This window comes from Odontesthes bonariensis, chromosome 19, assembly GCF_027942865.1.
Source record: "Odontesthes bonariensis isolate fOdoBon6 chromosome 19, fOdoBon6.hap1, whole genome shotgun sequence".
NCBI lineage: Eukaryota > Metazoa > Chordata > Actinopteri > Atheriniformes > Atherinopsidae > Odontesthes > Odontesthes bonariensis.
Window position 1 is genome coordinate 5,816,897 of NC_134524.1, and position 19,223 is coordinate 5,836,119.

A 19,223-nucleotide genomic window follows, 5' to 3' on the forward strand; every position below is an offset into this window, starting at 1 on the left:
ATAAATGTTCTTTTTCTTTCACTTTGTCTTGTATTTAAGCATCACATCATTAACTGTACCTGAACATGTCATATCCATACAACATGAACTTTCTCGGTGAGCATTTGTCTCTTGATCCTGCTGCGTAGTTTGCTCTTAAGGTTCACTGGAAAGCACTTTGGTTTGCTGTTGTCTTACTTTACAGGAGAGCTTGAAGTTTTAATGTCACCTTTCACGATTCAGAACAACTACTGTGTGATTTATGACACTGTAGACAGTGTTATATCTGGTATATAAGCTGGTAACACACATACGGTTTGTAAATGCAGGAGATCAAATTTCAGCCAATTTAACTGTGTTAGTCAGCTTTGTCTAAATGTCTGCACCAGCTGATCTCTGACAGAAACCTAATGTCCTCTGACTGTGTTACAGAGACTAATTCTGGAGTTATCCTGGTGAGCCCCGTCCATCCTGTAACTGAGGGAGGTTCTGTCAGTCTGAGCTGCAGACGCAGAGGACAAAATACACTTTCCAATGTGTTTTTCTATCACAATGACACACTTCTTCAAAGTGACGGCAGAGGGGAGCTGAACATCTCTGCAGTGTCACAGTCAGATGAAGGTTTCTACAAGTGTGGACACTCAGGGGAGGTTTCACCACAGAGCTGGATCTCAGTTAAAGGTGAGTAGAGTTCAATTATTTGATGCCTTTAAAACTATTTTCTGTTTGAGAATAACAAGCTAATCATTACATTTCTGCTTTTGATTAAATCTTGAAGTCCATTTTCCAGGAATAATTGTCTGAAAAGCTTTATAGAAATAAGTTTAGTTCATTTTTTAACTTTTTTTTTTTTATTGAAGCTGTATCCAGACCTGAAGGCTCTTTGTTTCCTGTGCTGATGGTCGTTGGACCAATTATTGGACTCATATTCATCGTTCTCCTGCTCCTGCTGTGTCGCTGCAGACGATCCAAAGGTGAGAGCTTTTTCTTCTGGTATCAGATGTTTCATTCTTTCATTACTGAAGGACATCGATGCCTCATGAGGACATAAACTGGAACAGCAGTACAACAACGTACAACACAAAACCAGCTTTTTATTCTTTGTGAAAAAGGTTCTGCTACAGAGCAGACGGTCGACCAGGATGAGACCCAGCAGCAGGTTTACTCCTCTCTCCTCCATGGTCAGTCTTTCAGCTTCCTCTGAAACTCAGTTTCTAATCACACGATGACAGAATATCTTCATCCATAACATCCAGTTCTCCAGGATGACTTATTCTCTCTGCTGCAGCTTTAACACCGTCGAGTTAAATCAAACCAGGACATTAACACGCGATGAAGAAAGAAATGCTCTGAAGAAATCTTTAAGTTTAAATCAGTTTCACACACATGAGGCGGCTCGTTTAACTGTGTTGTGACTTTTTCTGACCTGCAGGAGATCTTTGTGTCTATGAAACAGTCAGAGGAGGTGAAGCCTCTGCAGATGGTACAGTTTAAACTTTGACTATAACACTCAGCTGCTGGAAGTTTCACTTCTAAAATAATTGTGATCAAAGTTAAAGTCAATGATGACGTTATTGTTTCAGGTGAGCAGGAAGGTTATTACGCTAATGTTCCATCTGTGATCAGCCCAACGATCAGAGCGGGAGGAGTGAGTACACAATCTATGAAAAGTGATCATTCTCATCAATAACCTGCACAGATAAAACAGAGGACGTGTGCTTCTCCATATTTCCACATGTGCATGTTAACAGGAGAACATGATGATCAGGAGGATAGAAGAGGACGGCTCTGACTACTATAATGTGAATCCAGATTCAACCGCAGCTATGAAACCTCAGTGAGAACTATTTATCTGCTGATAAATACGCTGGGGGACCCACCATCACCCAAAAAACTGTGTTTGTGTCACCTTCATCATTTCCACCTATAACCACATTATCAGACGCTTTAAATTCAATTGAAATGATTTTATTTGTTTCTCTTTATATTCTTTTATGTATTTTAATGCTTCTTCCACTTCCTGCTGCAATGCTTTTATTTTATGTAAAGCACTTTGAATTTTTTGTACATGAAATGTGCTATATAAGTAAATTTGATTTGATTTGATTTGACACTGGGTACAATAAAGGATATTTTGATGGGAACTAAAGAAGCATTTAGTTGATGCTCTCCTTCGAAGAAAACGCTCAGGACGTTTCATTTGTTTAAATCTTTTTAAATTATAGTTATATTGTTCATCTGTTTCCTTCAGAGAATTCTCTGTTTTATGTGCACTTAGATTCAATTTATATGAGCTAAAAATGTGCATTTGTTTGAAGTCCTCTTTTTTTTTCACGACATTAATATAAATAATTTCCCAGATTAGACTTTGTGAAGCAATTTCAATATCAGAAATGTGTTTGATCCCACAAATGTTTGCTGATGAGTCAGGATGTCAGATAAACCCTGACACATAACTGTGTCTGTTTTCCAGCTGTTTGTTGTGATTTAGTGTCAGGTCCATGAGAGGAAATCATCAGCCGAAGAAGAGCAGCACAGATGATGAACTGCACTCGTGCTTTGGCAGCAGAGCTCCTTAAATTCAGCCGCCACTTCATCAGGTGCATCTGTTAAATCTGACCACATCTGCAGAGACCTGTTCCTTTAACTCTTATGTTTAAGTTAAATTAGAATTAATAGTATTGAGATAACATTATATCTTTGTGTTAATGAATGTGTGTCTTTTGTGATTATTTAGCTTCTTCGGTCAGACTGTGATTGGATCACATTTTTCAGACCTGGCAGTGTCAGAGTCTTTAGAAAGTTCATTGGTTTAATTGTCCTATTTTTTTAATGGCTGCACCTGTAAATGTGTCTCTTGTTCTTTAATCTCCCACCTTGATGTGAACTTTTTTTCACTTTTGGAAGAAAATAAAGCTCTTATTTCTTTGAACTGTGGTCAGTCTCTATTTTATCTTGCAGGACACAAGCTGGGTTGTAACAGTGACATATTAGACATTCTGAAATCCATACTGAGCTGCCAGAGTGTCTGCATGCATGGTGCTGGGTGTCATTTCAAAACTCATCCAGATATAGTTTGGATCTGTTGTTTAACGTGCCACAATGCTGCTTTAAGTCACTCAGGTAGTCAGAGCAGTACACAACTGTGCATTCAGCTTATTTATTCAACTGTATGACCGCAAAAAACTGGAGGAGTTATATTCTGAAGTTTTACCTATAAGTAGGGATACACCGATATTTGGATCGGATATCGGTACCGATATCGAAGAAAATTGAAGATCGGGTATCAGGGACGATGGGCTGATCCATATCGGCTGATTTAATTATTTTTCCCCCCTTGTCCTGTCCAGCATTGGCATAAATCCAACGGCCTTCTGCCCCCTCTAGTGGTTGAAAAACTTTTTAAATTGGGACTACTACTACTTTTTTGTTTGTTTGTTTTTACTAGAGAAGCTATTGTTTTGTTCAGATGCTTTTGTAAAGGATGTTTAATTCCCATCTGCACTAAACTATATAAAGAGCTGATTGCTATTTATTTTGAAAGTCCACCAACCAAACTAGTGAAGCTGTTGTTTTTTACTCAATTTCAGCTCCTTTATCATTTAGTATTTTGTTTTGCATTGGATTTTGAATCCCTAATTGCCCCGACTGAACAAGTTACACTTGTTATATTTTTATGGTTAAGATTGTGGATCGGTGCATCCCTACCTATAAGTCTTGTTTGGTTTTGCTCCGTCTGACCTTTTGGTTTAATTACTTAAAGGGGTGACTGTGACATAATCTTATTTAATCACCACAAACTCTTCACCTGACTATTCAGGCATATTTTTGATTTGTATGAGCTTTTTTTTTTTAAATATATCATTAAACTGTACACATGGCTGCTCGGCTGATCAGTTGTATTAAATGTTTTACTTCTGTGTCGAAACTCTTTGCTTATTTCCAGATGAGATTTTTGGACCAAGTAAAAGAGACGGATCTTAAATCAAGTGATGGAGGCTCCTCCCACATTTCATCTGTACAGACTGATGTGATGAAGCATCAGATACCGTCTGCGCTGCTGTTCTCAGTCCACCTGGGGGCAGCATACATTCACAGAGAAGCACACTGACATTATGTGACCGTTACACAAACATCACATTCTTCTGCAAGAGCATCAAAAAGGAAAAACCTCAGTCCATCTAAAAGTTGCTCGAGAATAATGTTTACAAGATAATCGTTACATTTCATAAATTATGAGGCTCAACTCAAACTCATCCTTTCAAAGATAAATCTGAGACTGACTGTTATGACCCTGCTCTGCGAGGGTTAGAGGGAAGTTACATAAAAGATGTCCAGGTGGAAAGTTGGGATTTAAAGGTTCATCAAGGGAACAAGGGGAACTCAAATCAATAAATAATCAAAACATAAAAGAATCTTCCTGACTCCAAACTGCACACCAAACCACGGCTGCCTGTTGAACGACTCTCTGCAGGATCCTTTCATAGAAGGAGGTGCGCCATCAGAAGGGTAAAAAGAGCCAATCCTGGGTGGGTGATGACACATTCGACTTTGCATAAAGGAGGGAGGTTGAGTCACTTCTCCAGAGGCCTATAGGGCCGAAACACTGATTTTAGAATCATCTGAACAACTGGGTTAATCTTAATATTTAAAAGTATGATTCAATGTTCATGTAAAATCTATAAAAATACAGTTGTAGCAGTCACAGTGCGGTGTGGATTAAGAGTTTTTCAAACTTTGACAAAACCAACATTCCTGTGGGGGATGTTTACGTATGTGGATATAAACCAGATCTTCATTTTCTTTCCACAAAGGAAAAAGAGACAGAAACTGCCTAATTTACGTTAACCTTCTACCCTCTTAAAAGCTTTTTGGGAGTGAAAAATAAGCAACAGACACTTGCCATAAAAATTGGAAAACTCGAATGAACAAAGAACCTTTCTGTTGGAGATGTTGGAGACTTACTATCTTATCTTCACCATGAATCGAATTGACATGTTAACACCCTCTCCCCCAGAGAAAGAGACCAGATGGCTACATACGAACTGAGAAGACTTCATAAGACTCACTTTTAGTCGAATCTTAAAACTATATTAAATGTGTTTGATAACCGTGTACAATTTCTTTCAGGTTTCCAGCTTGATCACAAGACGCATATAGAGACAATTTGTACGATTCTGGCTTAAATATTGACAAAGAAACAAACTTGTTGGAAAATGCCCAACCTGCCTGATGGAACCACATTGCCCCCTAGTGGTCTGCAGTGTTGATAAGTTGAACATTTAAATCCCAGAGGACTCTGTAAAATGGACAATATATGCAACTATTAACTTCTAACGATGTCCCTTCGGTATCTATTTGGTATTTGTTTAGTGTCCCCATTGTTAACACAGAAAATGAACATTGTGTGACTCACTATTCATATGTCACGATTTCATAGATATTCATCTGAATTTTGAAAGTCATAATTGTCTTTATCATGTGTGTTATTTTGATGTCTTTATATTACAAGTCCATGTTATATCTTTAATCTGCATATCTTAACAAGATGTGGTGTTTTCAGAATCACCGAGACAAATGTTCTATGAGATGGGAGTAATAGAGAAATAAGAGTTTTCTTTGTCTAAATCCAGAAATCCCCATATAGCACAGATCACCTTACACAGACATGCACACAGTTCAAGCATGTCATTGGCTGAAAAAGTAGTGTAAGCCCCGCCTCCGAGTGTCAAAACCCGGAACCCGCGGAAAACACACTCTCTCTGGCTCTCTAGTGCATTCTCTAGTTCTCTCGTTTGCTGGCTCGCTTCAGGCGTCTGCTCTCTTGCTTCTTGCCTCTTGTTCCAGAAGGGTTCCAACCCAGAGTTTCAGAAGGAGATTTGAGCAGAGAACAGCTGCTCAGAGAGTTTTAGAGATGGTTTAAGCAGAAGAGAAGAGCTCGCCGGAGTTTGGGAGTTTTCCCATAATCTCAGGAGAGAGCGGAAGGACGTGTGGATAACGATGCAGCGGACGACCGGAGGAGACCCTTTAGAACCCAGTGAGACCCCGGAGACGAGAAAGAAAGACCCGAACAAAGAAACAGATTGAAATACTCTGAAGATGCACGTTTTACGTGTTTTTGTTCGTCCCTCGCCATCCACGTCCTTCTGCGTCGCACGTCCTAACCTCCGCTGTTTCACGCCACCATCACATTTTCCTACCAAGAAAGCCAACTCCAAGCAACCTTTTATTAATCTTCTGTGAACTTAAGTTCACTTCATCAAAGAAGCAACTGAGAAGTCCGCTAAAGTCAGCCACCACAGCCAGGAAGGCCCAGAGAGCGGAAGAGAAATCCCCTCGGACCCGCGTGGCCGCTGCCGTGGTCCGAACCGACTGAACAGAACTTCAGCACAGTAAGACCGACCCGTTTTCACCTTAAAGTGGGTTTGATGGATGTCTCGAGGCTTTCACAGAATGATACATTAATCCGAAATGTCAGTATTTAGCTTCAAATAGTCAGCCAACCTAAACTATTTGAATACATCCAGTATCTCTCCATTCCCCATATTTTATTTTATATTCACTAAGTGTTTTATATAATCACCCATATTCCATGCATCTCCTGTTTGTTTAAAGGTTCATGTCTAAGATCATATCATTGTAATAAACAGCTCATATATCTATATATATGTTATAATCACAGATTGTGTCGTATGCTTTCTTTACGTAATGTCTGTCCAACCAAACGAGAACTTCACGAAAGTAGCGAGATATGAGACTGATTATTAATTGAATATTAATCGAAAGATTAATTTAACACCAGGATCGTAAGATTTCGAACAGTTTTCCTACCTGACTGTGACTTAAATTAAGTCAAAACCCAGGTAGGTGGTGCCCTGAATTCGAGGTAAGGTTTATTTGAGACTGTAAGAACATCTCATAAATCCTTATATTTAATAGGTATATAAATACCCGGTAACGCTACACAGTCCAGATAAAGACAGACGAGAGAGATACTGAATGAAGCACGACTATCAGAGCAGTGCACAGAAGATATGCAGAAGATAAGGCCATGACTTGTGGAGTCCCCCAGGGGTCAATTCTTGGACCTCTTCTGTTTAACTTGTATATGCTCCCTTTGGGTCAGATATTGCAGAACTTTAACATCAATTATCACAGTTATGCAGACGATACACAACTTTATGTGTATCTGTCACCGGACGACTGCGGCCCAGCAGACGTACTGTGTCATTGTCTGGAGGAAGTAAACACCTAGATGAGAGAGATATCTTAAATATCTCGAGACTCGGGATCTTACAATCACTGACCAAGTTGGTAACCTCGGAGTGTTTATAGACTCAGATCTGACTTTCAGCAGCCACATCAAAGCTGTCACCAAGGCAGCTTTTTACCATCTCAGAAATATCAACAGAATGAAAGTTTTCCTCCCCCAAAAAGACCAGGAGAAAGTCATCCATGCATTCATCTCCAGTAGACTCGATTACTCTAACGCTCTTTTAACTGGACTTCCCAAAAAGAGCATTAAACATCTGCAGCTCATCCAGAACGCTGCTGCTAGAGTTTTAACCCGGACTAAGAGATCTGAACACATCACAGCAGCTTTAAAATCTTTACTCTGGCTTCCAGTCAGTCACAGAATAGATTTTAAAAGCCTGCTGATGGTTTACAATCTGTGATCTGTTCAGAGAATATAAAGCCAGCAGAGCTCTTAGATCCAAGGACTCAGGTCAGATGGTCCAGTCCAGAGTCCAGACTAAACATGGAGAAGCAGCATTTAGCTGTTATGCTGCAAACAAGTGGAACAAACTGCCAGTGGAGATTAAACTTTCACCAAATGGAGCCATTTTTAAATCCAGGAACATTTCTGTTCTCATGTGTCTACGCATGAAATCTGCACGATATCTTTGAACTTATCTGGACTGTTGCTGGTTTTTAAATTCATTTAAATAATTTTATTTGTCCATCCATCCATCCATCATCTTCCGCTGGTCCGGGGATCGGGTCGCGGGGGCAGCAGCTTGAGCAAAGAGACCCAGACGTCCCTGTCCCCGGCCACTTCCTCCAGCTCTTCCGGGGGGACCCCGAGGCGTTCCCAGGCCAGCCGAGAAACATAGTCTCTCCAACGTGTCCTGGGTCTTCCCCGGGGCCTCCTCCCTTTGGGACGGGCCCGGAACACCTCACCGGGGAGGCGTCCAGGAGGCATTCTCACTAGATGCCCGAGCCACCTCATCTGACTCCTCTCGATGCGGAGGAGCAGCGGTTCTACTCCGAGCCCCTCCCGGATGACCAAGCTTCTCACCCTATCTCTAAGGGAGAGCCCAGACACCCTGCGGAGGAAACTCATTTCGGCCGCTTGTATTCGCGATCTCGTTCTTTCGGTCACTACCCACAGCTCGTGACCATAGGTGAGGATAGGAACATAGATTGACCGGTAAATCGAGAGCTTCGCCTTCTGGCTCAGCTCCTTCTTCACCACGACGGGCCGGTGCAGAGCCCGCATCACTGCAGACGCCACACCGATCCGTCTGTCAATCTCCTGCTCCATTCGTCCCTCACTCGTGAACAAGACCCCGAGATACTTGAACTCCTCCACTTGGGGAAGGATCTCATTCCCGACCCGGAGAGAGCATTCCACCCTTTTCCGGCCGAGGACCATGGTCTCGGATTTGGAGGTGCTGATTCTCATCCCAGCCGCTTCACACTCGGCTGCAAACCGCTCCAGTGAGAGCTGAAGGTCACGGCCTGAGGACGCCAGCAGAACCAAATCGTCCGCAAAATGCAGAGACCCGATTCTGAGGTCGCCAAACCGGACCCCCTCAACGCCCTGGCTGCACCTAGAAATTCTGTCCATAAAAATTATGAACAGAATCGGTGACAAAGGGCAGCCCTGACGGAGTCCAACCCTCACAGGAAACATGTCCGACTTACTGCCGGCAATGCGGACCAAACTCTGACACCGGTCATACAGGGACCGAACAGCCTGTATCAAGGAGTCCGGCACTCCATACTCCCGGAGCACCCCCCACAAGAGTCCCCGAGGGACACGGTCGAACGCCTTCTCCAAGTCCACAAAACACATGTAGACCGGTTGGGCGAACTCCCATGCACCCTCCAGGATCCTGCGGAGGGTATAGAGCTGGTCCACTGTTCCACGGCCAGGACGAAAACCACACTGCACCTCCTGAATCCGAGATTCGACTATCCGTCGGATCCTCCTCTCCAGTACCCCCGAAAAGACCTTACCAGGGAGGCTGAGGAGTGTGATCCCCCTATAGTTGGAACACACCCTCCGGTCCCCCTTTTTAAAGAGGGGGACCACCACCCCAATCTGCCAGTCCAGAGGCACTGCCCCCGATGTCCACGCGATGCTGCAGAGGCGTGTCAACCAAGACAGCCCCACAACATCCAGAGCCTTGAGGAACTCAGGACGGACCTCATCCACCCCCGGGGCCTTGCCACCGAGGAGTTTTTTGACCACCTCGGCAACCTCAGCCCCAGAGATGGGAGGCCCCACGTCCGAGCTCCCCAACTCTGCTTCCTCATCGGAAGGCGTGTCGGTAGGATTGAGGAGGCCCTCGAAGTATTCCCCCCACCGACTCACGACGTCCCTAGTAGAAGTCAGCAGAGCCCCGCCCTCACCATACACGGTGTTGACGGTGCACCGCTTCCCCCCCCTGAGCCGCCGGATGGCGGACCAGAATCTCCTCGAGGCCGTCCGGAAGTCGTTCTCCATGGCCTCCCCGAACTCCTCCCAAGCCCGAGTTTTTGCCTCTCACCGCGGGCAACTCCAGAGTGGAAGAGAGTCCAACCCCTCTCGAGGAGGCTGGTTCCGGAGCGCAAGCCATGTGTCGAGGTGAGTCCGACTATATCTAGCCGGAACCGCTCAGCCTCGCGCACCAGCTCAGGCTCCTTCCCCAGCAGAGAGGTGACGTTCCACGTCCCAAGAGCCAGCTTCAGTAGCCGAGGATCAGACCGCCAAGGTCCCCGCCTTCGGCTGCAGCCCAGCTCACACTGCACCCGACCCCCATGGCCCCTCCCACGGGTGGTGAGCCTGTCGGAAGGGGGATCCGTGTCCTTTCTTCGGGCTGTGCCCGACCGAGCCCCACGGGCACAGACCCGGCCACCAGGCGCTCGCCGGCGGGCCCCACCCCTGGGCCTGGCTCCAGGGGGGGGCCCCGGTGACCCGCGTCCGGGCAAGGGAACACGGTGTCCAAACATAGTGTTCATCATAGGGGTTTTGTGAGCTGTTCTTTGTCTGGTCCCTTTTATTTGATTTGTTTCTCTTTATATTCTTTTATGTATTTTTAATGCTTCTTACACTCCCTGCTGCAAAGCTTTTATTTTAAGTAAAGCACTTTGAATTGTTTTGTACATGAAATGTGCTATACAAATAAATTTGATTTGATTTGATTTGACCATAATGGTTCAGTTAGAGCAGGGGTGTAAAACTGATCCGTGAAAGGGCCGGTGTGGCTGCAGGTTTTGGTTCCAGGTTCTAAATTTTGTTCTTCACCAGGTTTTTGGTTAAGAACTTCAGTTGATTGACTGAAACAAGTCAGCTGTGCTGCTGCAGGGTTGGAACAAAAATCTGCAGCCACACCTGAGTTAGAGTAGAGAAGCTGTCATCTTAGAGCCTGGGCCCCATTTTATATCTTTTATATCTTTTAGCATCCAAGTAAGAACAAAGAGACAACCAACCACAAAGCAGATGCAATGTAATCAAAGGAGCAACTCTACACCTCACTGAAAAGAATCCTTGCTTTTACCTCCTTGTTATTGCGTCTGACAGGAAATTAAATGACGAGTGCGTCTCCACTTATTCTGTTTCCGGTCTTCTGATTCGTCGGATTGTTGCCGGACGAAAAGTCAGCGCTGCATAGTTCACATCGTCTGAGTCTGAGCTCTGAGAATAAGAACACTTTGCATCACATGGATGGATTTTTAGGAATAAAAAGAATCACACATGACTTGAAAGAATTTGAGGTGGATGTCAATAGACAGCAGTTATTACCTCTGTCCTCCGTATGTTCTGTTCGAAGCGAACTAAGAGACAAACAACACATCTGGTCAGATAACTGACAATCATTCATTGTTATTACACATTTCTGTAAAAAGCAGTAAGAATTATCATCTCTCTTTAGCAACTACCTGTCTGCAGCTTTTTGATTTTGACAACCAGACCAGCGATGACCATGAAGAGGAGAACACTGAGACCACCCAGAATGAGCTGTGTTAATTCAGGGGTCCCTTCTACAAGGCAGGCAGGCAGTCATGTTATTTTGACAGCTATCCAACAAAATCCATATTCCAAACATACAAAAATGAAAAAATGTTACCTTCATCCTCCAAATATATTGCACTCGCCATCACCGGGTTTGATCCTAAGTAATATCCACAGAAATACAGCCCAGAGTCCGATAAACAAGCTGATTTTCACTAGTTCCATTGGCAGATTTATTTGCTTATTTCAAGCAAAAATGTCTCGTGTTTGCTGTTTTTTTTACTTATTTATGGAGTGGCATTTATTCCAGTGTACATGATGGTGCTCATAGGGTAGTGCACATGTCGCCTAGTGTTTTCTATTCCCTCATTTTCATGCTGAAGCTAAATAAATACATCGTGAGGTCACTGTTTTAGGTAAAGACAGGGTACAGATCGGCCTGTAGCTGGATGCACACTTACAGCAGATAAATATTCAAAGACCAGCTGTCGCATCCCTTCTGTAAACTTATCAAATCACAAGAATTTTATTAGTTATTCTGGAAGAAATCTGAGTGAACACAACAGCAGTCAGGTGTAGATGAAGATTCAGATATCTGTGCAGAGCATCTGGCAGAAGACTTCTCTTGCGAATCCTTTGGTGAAACCTTGGAGCCCTTGAACCAATAGAACAAGGAAGCAGTTGATAGAGTTGTCCAAAACTTAAGTAATACCTGGAATAAGACCCCAAATCCAGATGAGTTCAGGAGGAGATGTCAAGGATGTAGGACAGGGTAAAAAGGAGGAGAAAGTTTGAATAGTTTCATCCCTCCATCATCACCAGGAAGGATGGCATGATGGCAGCTGCCTTCCCAGCAGTGGACCACACTGCAAAACCAGCTCAAGAACATTTTAAGTAACACATCAAAGAGTCCCAGGCCTTGATACAGAATCCAGACTCCCCACATCCTCATCTTACTGAGCATCTGCTGGATGAATAAGTCTGATCCATGGAGGCCCCATCCTGTAACCCACAGGACTTAAAAAAGGAAGAACTGCCAGAGTTTTGTGACTGAAAATGCAAAACAGTCCGCGACAACATCAGAAAGCATGATTTCTATTTTAAGGGTTTAAGTCATGACGTTCATTTTTAGACATTCATATAAAATGTGAAACATCCTGTGAGTCTGACATTGATGTAAAACTGTAAGATAAAAGCATTAAATGTTTTTTGAAATCATGCATTTCTGACAGCTTTGAAATGCTTTTCTTTTTAACTCGTGTTGCTACAGACATCCCAGAAACTGATGTAAAGCCCTGATATACATGGAGTAAGATCAAACTGACAGGGCAACCTTTAAGTTCCTCCTCACATGCATGACAGCAAGAATTACCACACTGACCACATTCAGAGCTCATGCGCCTACGAGCAGAAAAGGCATGTCGAAACCGTCAACGATATGCAAGTACATGTTTTTCTGTTTAACTCATTAAAGAATTCCTACAGTGACAGAGCCTTAGTTTATATATTTCAGTGTGTTCAATAAATGACAGATTTATTGATCAAAATCAGTGTTCATGTGTGGGCTAAATGATGAACAATAAAGCAGCACGAGACAGGAGCGTAAACAACGTCCTTACACTGACACACGCATTCATGATGCACATTACATTACATTACATTACATTACATTACGGTCATTCTGCAGACGCTTTTATCCAAAGCGACTTACAATAAGACAAAGACAAAGATACAAGGCGAGAATAAAGACAGAACTGACTTTTATTTGTTTGAGAGAAATCACACAAAACAGATTTCCTGGCAAAATCTTTAAAAAAAAAAAGCTAAATTTACGATTGCGGGGTACACAAATGAGTTTTTAGAGGATATGTACCAGCCGGAGACGGACTTTAAACTGAATTCATGCCATCTTAACACTTCTAAATTGTGTGCGGTCACAGATCTTGAACAGCTGATCAGAGGACTTTCATAACAACTTCATTTCTAACATTATTCAAAGCTCTGGCTGCCTCTGTCCATGGTGCTGAACGTGAAAAACACACACAGATCCAGGGCCAGACCTGAGTGGAGTCCAGCCAACACTGTGTAATTTAACTCCTCTGTATGACAGATGATAAATTAGCAGATATTGCTACTTTTAATCTCTTCATTTCGTCAAATGTTCTGGTCTGACTTCATTTTGTTGAGTGCCTTTCCACTAGATGGTGACAGAGGATGGGGTCTCAGTTCCCACTAATGGCCAACAAGGCAGAGCCCCTCGTTTCACGGTTTGATCGTGTATGTTACTTTTTTGGTGCTGCTGTTTTCGTGCTCATCCCAGAAGTGATTTCCTTGTTGTTGTTTTTAAAAACAGTTTGTCATTCTTTTGTTCCATTTCAGTTTAGTTGGTAGTTTTTTATTCCTGCCCCCTGGCAGTGCGTTTAGTTTAGTTATCAATCACCCTTTTACTTTCTTCTTTACCCATCCTCGCCTCTTCAGTCCTAGATTCCCTCCTCAACATCTTGCTCCTTTGTGATCCCTGACACCACCAGGAGTTTGAGGAGGCGTGGGTGAAATCTTTCCAGCTTGTTCAGGAGGGACGGGGGCGTATGTTGGATTTTTGGAGTTCCAGTTTTAAACCATGTAAATCCTGCATGAGTCTGAGGATAATAAGAAGATCCGGTATCTCATCAGAAAATAGAAAAGAAGTAAAGCTTTTAACCTCACAAACTGTGTTCACAGTACAAGTGAAGCTGAGTAAGTGGCCACAGACTGTAGCTGCTGTGATCATCACTTGTTATCACTTTTAAATATTATTTTATACATGATAAAGTATATATTAGAATCTATATGTGATACAAACTGGATATGACCTACATGTGCACATAGTCAGAATAAGAATGATAGTTTGTGGGACGTACAAGAGGATGTTTTTTTTTTTGTCTGAACATCATGTGAAAACAAGAAGGTAGAAAAAGTCAACATCATTTTCTCTTTGCTTTACATCTTGAACTCGGTCTGTTTTCTGTGTCTGTCAGGAGTAAATACAGGATGGTGCTTTTTAGGGTAGTGCACATGTCGCCTAGTGTTTTCTATTCCCTCATTTTCATGCTGAAGCTAAAGAAATACATCGTGAGGTCGCTGTTTTAGGTAAAGACAGGGTACAGATCGGCCTGTAGCTGGATGCACACTTACAGCAGATAAATATTCAAAGACCAGCTGTCGCATCCTAGCCTGATAAACCAGCCTAAATGGATTGGATGTCTAATTTAGTCTGGCACCGATCAATGGATACAACGGAACATTGTTGATGAGCACAACCCGTTGTCTTTCAAACCGTGTCTGTGCCTATAGGCCAACGCTCTGACCAATCAACGCAACTGACTGTGACGTAGTAAGCGCGACAGAAAGCTTTGGTGGGAGGGGACTCTTCCAAAACTGATGCCAAGCACAGATTCTATAATAGGACAGATACGCCACTCACGGTGCATTTCCGGTTTCCAACGAGGCGATTTTGGTTGCAGTTCCACCCTCTTTCCACGTGGGGCGCCCAATTTTGGAGACCAGAATGAATGGAGTCCTATGGAGCTATACGCCCTTTCGTGCCCTTATCTCAAGATATAATTTTTTCTCTAGTAATTCGAATGTTGTTTTCGAAAAAGGGTGTTTAGAAAATACCCATGGATGAGTTTTAGATTTTAGAGCCACTCATTTGCTTAAAAAAAGGATTTGAAGTGTATATGACGTCATACATAGCGGGTCGACCAGCTGTCATTAGCACAATGCTAGCGCGTTGTGGACAACAAGAAGCCAACCAGTAAGAAATCAAAGCGATATATGTACTCGTTCAGTAGATTTTTTACTTGAAACCCATGTTGAGCTCTCAGAAACTACATTCAAATCTGAGCGCTCTTGAGGAGACTTAGGTGAAACTGACCATTTGTAGCATCTAGCTCCATAGGGCCCCATTCATTCTGGTCTCCACCGACGCTCTCAGTGGAATTCTGGTGGAACTGCAGCCAAAAAGCCGGTACAATGGGGCTTAATACAGAGTGGCAAGGCTGTTCGTTATAATGGCTGTGTGCCAAGGCTGAATCAAACGAGCACTGTTCCATTGCCGCCGCCATCTTTCTTGTTGTGCTTTCGCTTGTCTATGTTCGCTTCCACTGCCCAACGTCGCACTGCTCTGTCGTCACTCCCTCAAAACCCCGCACCAGAACCCTCTGGCCCGCCCGCGTTGATTCAAAACACATCTCTGCGTTGTGATTGGTTTAGTTGCCATCTGCCAGATTCAGGGCAGTATTTTCAAAATGACAAGTGGATCGAGGCCAGACCCAACCGCAGGCAAAACATTTTGCCGTCCAGCAGTTGGCGCTGGTTTTCCAGGCTAGTCGCATCCCTTCTGTAAACTTATCAAATCACAAGAATTTTATTAGTTATTCCGGAAGAAATCTGAGTGAACACAACAGCAGTCAGGTGTAGATGAAGATTCAGATATCTGTGCAGAGGATCTGACCTGAAGAGAGAAAAAAGGATGAACCAAGACTTCTCTTGCGAATCCTTTGATGAAACTTTGGAGCCCTTGAACCACTAGAAAAAGGAAGCAGAGGCTGCCTGTGGAAAGGCAGACAACACTGAGTGGTGCCCAGGGGTACTACCACTGCTCACCTCTAGTGTTACACAGCAATGCTCACAGCACAGTGCAGGCCAGATTCAGAGAGTCAGTGATAACAATAACAAAGACAACAAATGGGAAAACTTGATTGAAGAAATATTACTAAACCTGTGTGTAAATGTATAAAACTAACCTTGATTCATGTGGGACAAGGACAGCCCCTTTACACGAGGTCAGGACTGACAGGTGATGGATGCAGCAGGGACGACACCAGATCCCTGCTCCAGCGCAGTCCTCTCCGACTTCTTCTGTCAACGAGAGAACCGAGAGAAAAGAGCACAGGCAGAGCTTATGCTGCTGAGCTTTCATTACAAGATGCTTCACAGACTGCACCTCAGCAGCAGCTTCATGTCAGCTCTTACCGCTGGGACAGAGTCCACTGGTTCAGCTCAGACAGCTGAATGTCGGTCTGAGCCGTCAGCCTCAGACTCGCCTGCGCTGCCTGTCTGACGGCCATGTAGTTGTGAGGATGAAGGCCACTGAGTCTTTAAGGTGCCTCCCACATGTGTCACTGCAGGATGCAGACGGCATCCACAGGTAAATAAATAATAAAATGAATGCACCATATTAAGCCACTGAACAGAAAAAATTGTCACGTTTCACAGTTTATTGTAGGTCAGATAGCTCTGAACTGAATGTGGTTAATGTGGTAATTGCTGCTCTCGTGCCTCAATATGTGCGAAGAGGAAGTGGAGAGTTGGCCTGATGGTTTGTTTTTGGGCCTTCGAAGCCAAATACTGTGTGTTTAGGTGTTTTAGGAAATGCAGGATCTCTCAAACCGTTACACAACTCAGCAGACATGGAGGGAAAGGCTGAAGAGCTGGTTGAATATAGTGAAGGTGTCTGAGACAGAGGGAAGAGGTCAGCAGAGCAGTGTAGAAGCCAGTTGCATGGCAGTGGTGAGGAAGTGTCTGTATTAGTGATGCCACATCTAAAAGTAGAGCATGCAACAGCAAAAACAGCAGAAAGGACTAAATGTTTTCAGCAAACCTCAATGGAATAACTGCATAAACGAACATGTTTCCACACAAAAACTTTCCTTTTCCATATTTACTGCTATGCTTGTTAAATCTTTATCTTTTATAAACCAGGAACAGATCTTTGCACATGAAAGCAGGTAATTTATGTCTGCATTGGACAGGAAATGACTCATCAAACACCTGCTGTCAACTGATGCTGTCTGAGTTCAGTGTGAAAAGGAAGGAAGCAAAGGAGGGCCATGGTTTGCAGAAGTTTGAAAGCTTTTATCCTCACACACGTATCAGTTGTAACTTCTTCAGACGTTTTGTTCATGTGAAGCAGACGACTTTCTGACCAGCTGTGCAGCAGGGTCGGATGTGAGGATGGGCCACACTTTGCTCTGTGTGCTGGGCTTTTTCTGTAAGTACATCACTGCCTTTCTGTTGGCAGATCAGAGAAAATGTTTCTAAACAGTGAGAATTACAGTGAGTCTTTGCTTCATTGTGTTTCTGTGAGAGATTGAGGAGAGCAGACATGATTCTATGAAAAACTGTTGCTTTAGTTTAGAGGAGCAGAATGCAACTTACATGGGGATTGTTTCATTTATGGTTCAGTTTTAGTTTTAAACGTAATTTCTTTCATATTTTCTATTCCTAATTCCTTTTTGTTCTTCTGTTGTTGGCCTAGAGTGTTTTTCATCCGATTCATTTTAGATTCTCTGTCAGGTTAACACATCTAACCCAGTTTTAATCTTTATTGTAGTGCTCAGAACACCCATCGATGGATATGCTGAAGGTTAGACTAACTTCCCTCTCTGCTTTGGTCTCACATCTATATTCAGTATCGTATTTATCTACTAATTATCCTCTCGTTTATCTTTGTACGGATAGATTTGTGGCATTTTTCACTCTGTTAATTTCATTAGATTAAAAAATGAATAAATGTGTATGAGTTGCAGAGTCTGTGATCTTTGTGAGGACACACGTGGTGTGGTGGTTAGCACCGTCGCCTCGCAGCAAGAGGGTTCCTGGTGTGAACCCCAGCTGGGTACTCTGGCTTCCTGCCATCATCCAAAAACATGCATGTTCTAAATTAACCCTGCGAGTGAGCGTGCACGGTTGTTTGTTTCTGAGCAGCTATAGAAAATGGATGGGTGTTATTTTGACTCTAATGGGATAAATAGGACCTTTTTCTTTGAATAATTGAACAAAAATAAGTTAAATTTACAATAAACAGAGCAGTATTGAGTGCAGCTGAAGGTTTTCGGTGTCACCTGTCTGAGCTGCCAAAGTTAGAAATGAAGAATTCTGAATTAGAAATGTTTCACTTTAAATGTGTACAAGGCCCTCATATTCAGCTGAAATGACTTATGAGAAATAAACTATAAATCTGTGGAGTTTTCTGAAAGGATGAACAAATTCATCCAAAGACTGTTCCCTGATTTGGTGTTTTGATGTTACTGATCAGATCAGAGAGCTTTCTGACATGTGATCCAAAGTCTTCACTGGTGTTCAGTTTAGTTCTGAGCTGATGTCTGTGAAAGGTTTAAGAGATGATTCACATCATGTGTTTTTTCTAACTTACAGAACTTAAAATCAAACCCACTCTAACAGCAGACAGAAACATCCCACCAGCAGGGGGCAGTGTGAAACTGACCTGTTCTGTGAAGGATCCTGCAGGCCTCAGATATGACCTCTGGAGACGTACCTCATCTGAAGATCAGACCATACAAGTTAATGACATTGATGGAGTTTTCAGTGTCTCAGAGGGAGGAAAATACGTCTGCAGAGGGATTAACAGAGAGACTAACTTAGTCACATCTATGAGTGACGCCGTCATCATTTACCAAACTGGTGAGTTTAGAAATTTAATTTGGAATAAAACATCATGGAATCTGAGAACAGGAGAAAATCCATTTTGAACACATTATTAAAAACTATCAAATGAATAATTCAATCCCAGGATTTGACCTTATCTACATGAAGAAGAACAAGTTTTAGTTTGGTGTGTAAGAAAAACAAGGTTCCATCCACAGCCAGTGGATAAAAGGTTAAAGATCATTCAGCTGTGAAACCTTCTTATGATGAACTCTGTTGGAGGGAAAACAGCTTTAATTTAATTCCACATTGTTACATCTGTTCTTGTTTCATTGTGACTTTGAGGTGTGTAAACTGAAGCTCCAGAAACTTTGTAGATGTTGAATAATAAAATCAGCCTGCGGTTATGTTAAAATGTCATTTAAAGTACTGGAGTCACACACTTCAAGCTCTAAACACCTGATGAGTTCCCTCATTGTATAAATATCACAGTTGTTTTAATAATTTACCATAAAGCAGAGCAACTAAAGCTGAAAACAGTCCTGTGTTTCTGTGTTATTTCTCACCTCTTTTCTGCGTGTCCTAACTGTGT

General features: G+C 42.9%; 1 protein-coding gene and 2 long non-coding RNA genes across 3 annotated transcripts in view; 2 read left to right on the plus strand and 1 right to left on the minus strand.

The window, feature by feature from the left end:
* Positions 1–19,223, plus strand: part of LOC142369510 (Fc receptor-like protein 5) — a 49,899-nt gene that overhangs the window by 24,126 nt on the left and 6,550 nt on the right. Inside the window, exon 13 of the mRNA XM_075451854.1 lies at positions 412–660. Coding sequence (XP_075307969.1) covers positions 412–660 — 249 coding nt within the window. The remainder of the gene's footprint in view (positions 1–411; positions 661–19,223) is intronic.
* On the plus strand, positions 967–1,867 carry LOC142368807 (uncharacterized). Its single transcript, XR_012767429.1, has 4 exons — positions 967–1,160; positions 1,412–1,462; positions 1,563–1,627; positions 1,731–1,867. It is a non-coding gene; the product is annotated as an uncharacterized LOC142368807 (long non-coding RNA).
* Positions 13,031–17,253, minus strand: LOC142368806 (uncharacterized). Its single transcript, XR_012767428.1, has 5 exons — positions 17,109–17,253; positions 16,217–16,365; positions 15,988–16,102; positions 15,696–15,793; positions 13,031–13,839 (listed from the first exon to the last, which is right to left on the minus strand). It is a non-coding gene; the product is annotated as an uncharacterized LOC142368806 (long non-coding RNA).